At 38.9% G+C, this 10,253-nt stretch overlaps 1 protein-coding gene across 1 annotated transcript in view; it reads left to right on the top strand.

The window, feature by feature from the left end:
- The first annotated feature begins 241 nt into the window (after positions 1–241).
- KIAA0922 (KIAA0922 ortholog) overlaps positions 242–10,253 on the top strand; it is a 47,098-nt gene continuing 37,086 nt past the window's right edge. The window contains 4 exon segments of the mRNA XM_009080642.1: positions 242–306; positions 1,227–1,350; positions 2,402–2,518; positions 4,526–4,654. Of these exon segments, the coding sequence (XP_009078890.1) occupies positions 248–306; positions 1,227–1,350; positions 2,402–2,518; positions 4,526–4,654 (429 nt within the window). The 5' untranslated portion in view covers positions 242–247.

Here is a 10,253-nt window from a genome sequence, read left to right as displayed (position 1 = left end):
AGCCAGCGTGGTCTTTAAAATGGGATATTTCTCAAACTGCACTTTGATTGACATGAGCTTTCCTGTCTGAAAAGGTCAGTCTTGTGGTAGTGAGAGGAATGTATGAAAAGATTTTGAAATAGAATGTGTTCAGAATATAAAGAGTTCAGAGCCTGTAATATATCTTTTTTCCCTGCAAAGTGTCACATCATGCCCACTAAATATTAATTGTGGCTTCTTTTCCCTTTTTTTCAGCTTCTCAGCAAAGATGCCTCCAAATGGGAAGGCCTTACATTTTCACCCATCAGTTCTGCATTTTGGAATGCAGTGAGTATCTTACATTATTGTTATTTTGGTTGATAATGAAGGAACAGCTATACCGAGCTCTTTTTAGGTAAAGAGCACTAGCTGAGATCATGCTGTCCTCTGGAAAAAAAAGTGATAGTAAATAATTGCCACGGTATTGGAACTGCATTTCTTACCTTGCGGTGCTTTGTAAATTAAAATCAACATAGTTCTAAGGAAGAAAAAGTAACAGGGATCCATAATGCATTCTGGGTACATTTCAAGTGATTCTGCATGGATGTCAAATGATTGCTTCATGCTGGTTGTTAATTTCTTGAAAAATTGCCTTCCTAGTGGAGGGAGAGTGTGTTGTTGCCTTTAACTTCTGACAATAAAATCCAGAAAGACCTAGGAAAAACATACTGGTAGAATACATGAGATTATTTTTTTCTTAGTTCTCTTTGAAGATAGCTTAAAAAAATTATTGTTAAATGATAATCAGCCTTTGGTCTATCAGTAACTGGAAAGAAACATGGTCCCCTTGTGAGTTAAAGGAATGTTTCAGAGAATGCACCAGATGAATGTCTAAGATGTTGGGTTTTAGGATGTACTAGCTAAAGCAAAAGCCTTAAGAGAATTGTTGCTTTAGCTGACAAAACTACACTGTAGTTATTTAAATCTTTTTATTCAAGTTTATGCTTTGTAAGGGTTGTTTTATTTTCTTAAACTCCCAGTGTCTCCAATGAGTTGGTTAAGTGCACCTATCACTTTTCAGTGTTATATATTTGCTTTTGTATACTAAAGGGCAGAATTTATTTGGCACACTTCCAAAGAATAGTTACAACTAGACAATTGCCACAGATCAACGGGTTTTAGAGTGATTTGTGTTTGTTACTTGTTTAATACATTGCTTGTGTTTAAAAGTGCCTAATTCATTTATGGTTTTTTCCCCCCTACTTTAGGTTACTGGGGTTACCCAGAGCTAAAATGCTGCATGCCTACAACCCTAGTAGAGATAGAGATGTTGTAGTGAATTCAGTGTTTACAGCTACTAGACAGTTTCATGTGTCTCCTGCTCATAGCCGGGTGAGTGTTGATATACTTCTGGAAACTATGTAATGGCCAAGTGCCAAGCCTTCGTGCTTCCTTTGGCATAAGCTCTTCATTCTGTGTTTTCTCTTCATGCCTTTTTGTAGGACCTCCAACTCTTTTTCTGTTTTACTAGTGGTTTTTTTGCTCACTTCTACTTAGACTGGTATGGGAGAGACATCCAAAACCTACAGTAGGAAATGTTTTTGACAGTAACAGAGAAAGAGAAGAACTTTTCAGTGTTAAAGAGCTTGTTTAAATCTCATTCTGCTCTAAGCAGCAGTAATCCACAGGCATGTGGGTGTTTTACAGCTTTGAGTTTTCAGTCTTTTGAATGGGCTTGCATATTCCTCAGAAAAACCTGCAGTGAAATGTTTTATGCATTTTGTATTGCAGTTATGAACATAATTGCCTTTATGACCTAAGACCATTATTTTACTCTGATTTTTTAAAATTATGTTTAGCAATATAATTTATGTTAAGGATGAATTGCTGTGGTCTCGGTTTGATGAAGCCCAGATTTTATCCTCTGCTGATGTGCAAAGGGTTTTTATTATGTTTTCATCTGATTTGTCCATTTACTATGACTGAATGGGTATTACTGTGCAGGCATAAATGTCATTGTTCTTCCAGTTAGACTATCTGGTTACTAACTGCATTGCCCAAATCCAGCTTTGACTCATTTGACTGTATATCACAGAGAGATTGATTAACTTTGTAATGGCCATCTCTGTGTGGGGAAGTGTTTTTGTGTATGCAGAGGCTGTTGGTGCTGCATGGTTAACATCTTATGCAAAAAGAAGGCTTGACTGAGGAGGCCCAAGCTAGCTGAGAAACTCCAGCCCAAATTTGACAAGTTGCTGCATGGTCTCAGTTCTCTGTAGTAAGCATTGAGAGTTGTGGACAGATGAAACTTCTCAGCACTGAGATTCTGCTTAGTGGGATTTACAGATAGGGGTGTCTATGTGGAAATGTCTGCTGGGCCATGTGACTGAATAGTGGGTGTGTGATCACTGGCACTAAGCAAGCTTCTTTGTGGTCTCTGCAGGTGATTCCAGCAATGGGAAAAATGTCTTTCAGAGTACTCTTCCTGCCAACGGAAGAAGGCAGTATTGAATGCTCATTATTTATAAATACCTCATCTCATGGATTACTTTCATATCAGGTAACTACTCTTATTTTTAGCTTGAATTTTGGATTCGCATGTGTTTTAAAAACTGATTTTCATGCATTTTAGCGAATTTCAGAGTTCAGTGAATTCATGAATTCAGGTCATGTAATGATTGCCAATAATCTCTTACCAGATGATGCTAGTCTCATGATCACATACATGTCTGTGGTTAAAATTGCTGCTGTTAGTGGGGCTACTTGTGGTAGTAAAGCTTAGTGTATTTGTATATGTGTACTTACAAGATCATGGTCTAGTTGGTTTCATATACTACTGCAGTCTAGACTGCACTGTACAGGAATGCATTTGTCATGAAAAACCCATTAGGAAATATTTTAGGTGGTTTTCAGCTGTTCTGCAGGATTTTATGTGAACACATTGGGGATGTAGCACAGCGTGAGAGGTTTAGACCCTTAAAACATGGCAACTGAAGGAATGGTTATGCATTAAAGCTATCTTTTCTCTGATTAACTAGTGAATTCAAGAGATCTTAAGCTTTTTCAAAATATTATATGGTACTTTATATACTCCGAATTCTTTGCTTTTATTAATTTGTTAAGTAAAAGTTTTAACTCCAAATTCAGTGATTTAAAAACAATGGCAGCTTTAATTTCATTCCCATACATTGATACTGTGCTGGAAAACTAAGCTCCTTAAATAGAAGCTTATCTAAGTTCACTTGAAATACCTTTTTTTTAAATACAAATGTTACATTTATCTAGTTTTTATTAAAGGCAGTGCCACACTTGGCAGGAAGTTTTCATCAAGGATGAGGGAAAAGTGCATTATAAAGTGATTGACCTTTTCTTTTTGACGTCTCTCCTCTTCTTGCTCTCACTCCTGATCCCTTCATTTGTTGCCTGGTCGGCTCAGCCATGGCCTTTTATCAATGAGTTGCAGGGAAGCAGTTGTCAGTGCCGCTAAAAAATTAGTTTGTCTCCTGTCAGACTGCTTCAAAAGTCAGTGACAGACTGGTGGTCATGGACATTTTCACCAGGCATCTGAAATAGAGGAAGTAGATACTCATGATTTCAGCTTGAATTAGGTTTGAGGGTTTCAAAATCAGGCATAACTTGAGTGTTTTATGCATAGTTACAGTGCTATTGAGAGCTCCAAAGCCTTGAAATGCTTGATGTGTCTAATGCATTTACACAGGAGTATGTACAGAAGAGTCACACATGTGGAAAAGAAGTACCATTATAATAAAATTTACTATGTAAATACCTCCATTGAAAAAAAAGGCATAGTCCTTATGATCTGATATTTGCTATCTGTAGTCAGAGATCTTCACTGAACATAGAATGCATTTTATTTTCCTCCTACTTAAAAATATGTGGTTTTTTTCAATTAGAAAATAATAAATCTCTGCATACAAGTGAAAAACATCAAGTAATTTTTCTTAATCTCTAATGGTCTTCCCTTCCTTGGTCTGTCTTACCCTCACCCCTCTCCAGTTATCTTGCATCTCATTGTCATAAACTTAATATTGGTGGAGAGGAACATGAATGCAGTAAAACCATTCAACTTATAAATCTTAGTGTTCTGAAAACTGCACACTTTAAAAACCAAAATGATCAGAAATCATTTTACTCAATTTTTAAGGCAAAGCCATTGAATTCAATGTGCAATTGGACTAATAACAAAGTTTTTCCAGAAATTGCTGCACTGCCAAATGGTGATACATGTATTGTAATTGCCTGAAGAATAGTAGGAGAATTTAGATACTTTCTTTTTAAGATAACCCGATGCTTTACTGGTGAGTGCTATGTTTTGTCTTTGTAATACTGCCTGATTGAGTGAAGATTCTCAAGTGCCATTTATGTGTATGATTACTTTATACATTGGAATGTTATGTCTACAAATTGTCTTTTAAAAGAATCTAATGTGAAAAACTGCTCTGTTTCTTAGGAAGATTGTTGTTATTAGCGAAATAGTTTTGTAAGTTGCTGTGATAACTGCTGAAAGACTACATGTCAATGTAATGCCCTTTTTTTTTCATACCAGGTTTTTGGAACAGGAACTCTGATGTCTTCTGCGGAAGAACCTGAAGTGCAGCTAGCAAATGCCTACTTACTGCTTCCACACATTCAAAACATCCAGGCATCACACACACTGGTACAGTAGACATTTCAAGTAGAAATGAAACCTAAATCTGCTTAAGTATAAAAGACTTTTGTCCTCAGGTTGTTGGGGTGCAAGGAACATTAACAAAAAGTTCAAATACCAGTGACTGTAGGAGAGAGATCACAAGATGGAGGGTTAATGTGGTCATCTGCTTTTATGAGACAGTCTTCAGCATTTAAACTATTCCTTCTTGTTCTTATTCATGCTTGTGTTGGGCTGGGCAGGGAGCTGGTTTAGTTTGTTCTGGTTTTTACTTCAGACCGGTTCCCCATGCGAGTTCACAGCAGGGCTGCACCAACAGTTTGCCACAGTTAAAAAGCATGGCGTGCTGTGTGGATGAGAATGAGAGCTGGGAGTCAGGCTGGAGTATCCTCTTGTGCCCTATCAATGCTGAAGTTACCAGCTTTGCTTACCTCAGCTTGAGTAAAGCGAGGAGCTCTGGAGAACACAGCAAAGTGGATTTATGAGACGTAACTATTTCAGTTGAAAGAAGCTTTAATTATTTCTGTCATTGGATTACAGTTGCAGGTATTTTCATAGTCTTCCAGTCTTTTATATTTCCTTTTTGTATTATACAGAGACTTAGTTTTTTCAAAAACATATTTAAAATATCTTGGTATGTTGCAGAATTTGGTCTTTTATCTAAATGTAAGCTGCATTGATTGCATTCATGATGTTTTCTTCTGTTCTACAGAGAAAAATTCTTAGCACAGACTGTATTTTTCAGTCTGCTATGTATATGTTAGGTCAATCTTACGCCTACCCAAGGGTAATGCACAATTTCCTTCTCTTCCTTTCTTTTTCCTCCATACCAGTTGCTTCCCTGTAATCACACAGGTGTATTTGTTTTCAGGTGCGCTTGCTTCCCAAGGAGAGAAGTTTTGGGGAGCATTTAACATTTTCCTTACTGTATAGTGATCAACATTTTCCTATGCTTTATTTATGTGGAGCTTCTAAGCTTGAGGTCATGTTTTGCAGTGTGGCATGGTACCACCTGGCACTAGTCTTGTTGCAGGACATGAGTTGTGAGAGGGTGTTGACTTGATTCTCCTAACCCTGGGTGTAATTTTTATGTGCTGTGCTATAGTTGAGGAATTGCTCTTCAGTTTTCGGCATGTTACTGATTTGGGCAGAAATGCTGCAGCAGTGGGATGGGCTTCTCAGCTGTAAAGTGTGATAGACAAGGTAATAATACTGAAGAGGAGCTTATGGCTTGAGTTTGGGTTCTTTTTAGAAGAATGTTGCTCTACAGCCAACTGGACTCTCTAGAATTGCCTCCTTCAATTCACCCTACTTATATTCTGATCCAGATCCCAGAAAAACCTGGTATCCTTCTGTTTTGTTCAGTTTATATTCTAAGATCAGAAGGTATGGAATGAAGAGAGGCCAATGAGGTTTGAGGGAGTGACTACACATGTGCAGACTGAAGTATACATAACTATTGCATATGCAAGGGAGTCTTGTAGTGAAAAGGCATTTAAAACGAACCGGTCATCCTCACTTAACTGTGCACGTTTCTTTTCTCCTGATTATTTTTAACTGATGTAAAAGACCAGTGTAAGTTCAGGATAGTGTAAGCATCAGTTACTCATCCTTGTCACCTTGGGATGATTGAGTTGTAACCTTGGACAGCTGTGTCTATTTGACATGCTAAAAGTATACTTACCTCTGAAGTGTCCTGACACTGCTTGGAAACCTGTGAGAAGACTCAGAGAGTGCTGCATGATGTGCATCTATTTTTTGCGACTGTTGTCTCCTGTTTTAAAGGTGGTTGTGTTTAAGTTGTTCAGTAATACTGACATCCTTGATTGACAAGGCCAAAAGGGCCTTGACATCATTTAGTCTCATCATGTACTTGGCAAAAAGATGTCTCAGAATTGTAGGAGGCATTGTTAGCACAACCCCAAATACTTTTTGTTGCTCCTTTGATTGTTGGAAATCTACACCCAACTTCCAATCTGAATTGCTTTGTGAACAGTTTGTATTTAAGATGCACATTTAGTTTATGTAACTCCTTCTGCTTCTGTCACTTATACCCAGAAGCACCTGTAGGTGGCATCGGAAGTTTAACCTTTCACTTTGCCAAGCTGAACAGTCTGTGCTCTGTAGTATCTTCTGCAGTGATGGGCTGTCCATTTCTTAACCAAACTGACAACCCCTTTCTGTAGCTTCTTCAGTTTGTGAACATTTATTTTGAAGGTGAATGGCCAGAATTTTAAATAGGGATATGGATGAAATTGTGCTGCAGTAGGCTGTTCGTGTTGGAAATATGACATATACCTGAGCTTATAGATGAAAGTTCACAGTAGTGTTTCCCTTGGAAATACAGCATGTTAAGAGGTTTGTGTTTGCATTTTTTGGTGGAAAATGAACTTTCATTGGCTTTGTGGGTTGTTTTTATCCTTTAAAAGGCAAAGGTATATAGGCCTTTCTTTTTTTCTCCTTTATTCCCCCACTTTTTTTAGCAGAAACTCTTGTGCTTAATAAGAAAAGAAAAAGGAAAGACAAACTTGCCTTTTCTACTGTTGAATTACTCCATCTTTCTGTTACTCTTTTCAAAGTTTCAGCTTTTGAAGGGTTCAGGATTGGTGTTCTCAGGATTTCTGGGCTCCTGGCTCACCCGTTGGGAGGAAAGAAGAGGAGTGTCCAACACCGTGAATTCATAGTATGTCCATGTGGCCATTCAGCAGTGGCTAGTTACCACTAAGCCATCACGGATGGTGGAGCCCATATAGGTCATCTTTGTTTATCCAGCTTCTGGGTGTAGTCTTTGGTCTAGTTGCCTGTTTTTTGGCATTGTTTAATATTTGGATAGCACTAACAGGACAGCTACATTGCTGCATTCAAAATCATAGAATCATGGAATAATAGAATGTTAAGGGGTTGGAATGGACCTTACAGATCATCTAGTCCCAACTCCCCTTGCAATGGGCAGGGACACCTCCCACTAGACCAGGTTACTCAAGGCTTCATCCATCCTGGCTTTGAACACTACTAGGGTTGGGGCATCCACTACCTCTCTGGGCAACCTGTGTCTGTTGTCTCACAACCCTCACAGTAAAAAACGTTTTTCCAATACCTCATCTAATTTCCCCTAATTAAATTTGTACCCATTATGCTTTGTCCTATCACTGCAGCTCCTAACAAAGAGACCCTCTCCAGCTTCCCTGTAGGCCACCTTCAGATACTGGAAGGCTGCTATGAGGTCTCCACACAACCTTCTCTTCTTCAGGCTGAACAGCCTGGTGGAAATGTCAGTGGAGGATTGACGTGCAGGGTAGAGTGTAAAGTGACCCAGGCATCACTTTGCTGTCTTCCCAGAAGAGTTTGAAGTTTGTAGTATCATAGGATCATCAAGGTTGGAAGAGACCTTTAAGATCATCAAGTGCAACTGTAAATTATTTTATGAGCCAACAACTTGGGAAATAACTTCAAGTACTGGCAGGAATTTTAACACTTCTTAAGCTGTGTTTTGGGCTGGTGGACAGAGAATCAGAGAAGCAAATGTGCGCAAATTTGGTGCTTGGGCATGGAGAAGGAAGGTAGTAGGACAGTAGAGTTTTCTTGGTGTGCCATTCTGATAATTGCCTGCAAAATAGTGATGAAACTCTGATGAATCACTATTACATGGACAGCTTTCTAACACCATTCAGAATGGAAATACCGCTTAAGGGCCAGAGACTGCCCAGGACAGAAACTTTGAAGGATGGGCCTGCAGGAAGAAGAGCGGGATTGTTCAGTGTTTGTTCTTTTTAAATAATACTGTAGCCAAACTCCAGGAGGTGGTTTGAACTCTACAGTTCTGATAATGATGCAAGAATATATCTGAAAGCCTTCTATAGAGCCATGTCTAATTGACATCTCATTGATGTGTGAATTATTTCCTAAGTAACTGCCTATTGTACTGTTGCCCAGTGAGAATCCTAGACCTTGGTCAGGAGTGGGGCTCCTTGCAGAACAGATGGATGCTTCAGGGTTTTAGAGTTTTTAGTGAAAGAGACTGCTGTTTCTTTAAAATTTAAATGTGAGCACTTAACAAAACTGGCAAGAATTTAGTTTGTATGGCTTATATCAGTTGTCTCTTCAGTTCATACAGGATTTGTGGGTGCTCAGTGAGTGTGTATGTGCAAGTATGTATGCCTAATACAAAATAGAGGCACCAAGTAATGAAGTGGCAGTGGTGGTACTGCTTTGCAGTGCTTTCCAACTTTTCCCTGTGTCTTTTCGATTCAGCTCTGGTGCAAACATTTGCTGCATAACTCAGCTCTCTGTTCTGATTCACTGGCAGTGATATTTACTGGGAGATGTGGACATGGTCCTGGGTTTGTCTTCTTGAAAACTCTGCTACTGACTGTGTTTTCCTCTCAGATGTTTTATCTTCTCTTTAGGGTTAACTCAGAGCTGTGCTCCCAGTGGGCATGACAGTTACGCGTCTATAGTCTGCCTCAGAGAAATGCAAACCTGTTTCCTCTTGTGAAGATTGCTTCACAAAGAAAGAAAAATTTCCCATAGAAAACAGATCAATGTCAAATACACCCCAATAGTATTTCCCCCCCCCCGTATGTATGGCATTAGCAGCTTCAGTTTTAGGTGACAGCAGTTTCCCATGTCATATCTATGCCACATCAAGAAGTTAAAAAAAAGAGTTTGGAAAATATGATTTAGCTGATACTTTTTTTTAATAAAGGTGTGGGGTCTTAAACTATTTAAAAGTACAATGACATTGAATAAGGGCTAACAAATCCTTATTTAGGACCATGAAAGCAGTAATGTTCTCTCAAGAAGCACTGAGAAGGGAAGTCAAGGATCAGAAAAGTGACCCCCAAATTTGCTCTTTGCTATTACTGCCTTGTTAAAACTCCTCTAGCAGCTGTGGCTGTGGGAGGTTAGGAAGTGGTGCATGTTTTGGAATCAAATGGGGGTTTTTTCCTGCTCTCAGAAATTGATGAGTATGAAAGCATTCGTAAAAAAAGAAAGGAGGTTGCAGAGGTTTAAGTCTCTCCAGAGAACTGCACTGGGGACAGGGTTTGGGTTGTCACTAACCACTTTTGCAGAGGTTACATCGCCCTCTTGTGTGAAGCCCCGGCGATTTTGGTTTGAAATCCCGTTGAATCAAGAATGCAGATGTTGGCTTCCTTTTGGCAGTACTTTTATAAAACCAGACCCCGTTAAATGCCAGGTGTGTGGTAAATCCCTCTTTTCCGATTGCCCTTCCCCGTTCTGCATGTCCTAGGGAGGTACGAAATAGGGTGTTCAATACCTTTAAAAGTTTCTTCACAGTTTTGCTTTTCAGCATCAAATTACTGAAATTCTTAAAAGTCAATTTCATTGACACCTTCAAAAACCTGAACCTGTAGATACCCTGCTCAGATATTTGGTTCAGTATCACAAGACCTCTTTTCCGATTGCCCTTCCCCGTTCTGCATGTCCTAGGGAGGTACGAAATAGGGTGTTCAATACCTTTAAAAGTTTCTTCACAGTTTTGCTTTTCAGCATCAAATTACTGAAATTCTTAAAAGTCAATTTCATTGACACCTTCAAAAACCTGAACCTGTAGATACCCTGCTCAGATATTTGGTTCAGTATCACAAGAGAAATATTCCAGGTC

This window comes from Acanthisitta chloris, unplaced genomic scaffold, assembly GCF_000695815.1.
Source record: "Acanthisitta chloris isolate BGI_N310 unplaced genomic scaffold, ASM69581v1 scaffold8798, whole genome shotgun sequence".
Taxonomy (NCBI): Eukaryota; Metazoa; Chordata; class Aves; order Passeriformes; family Acanthisittidae; genus Acanthisitta; species Acanthisitta chloris.
The sequence above is the reverse complement of the archived record's forward strand: the minus strand, read 5'-3'. Positions and strand labels throughout refer to the sequence as shown.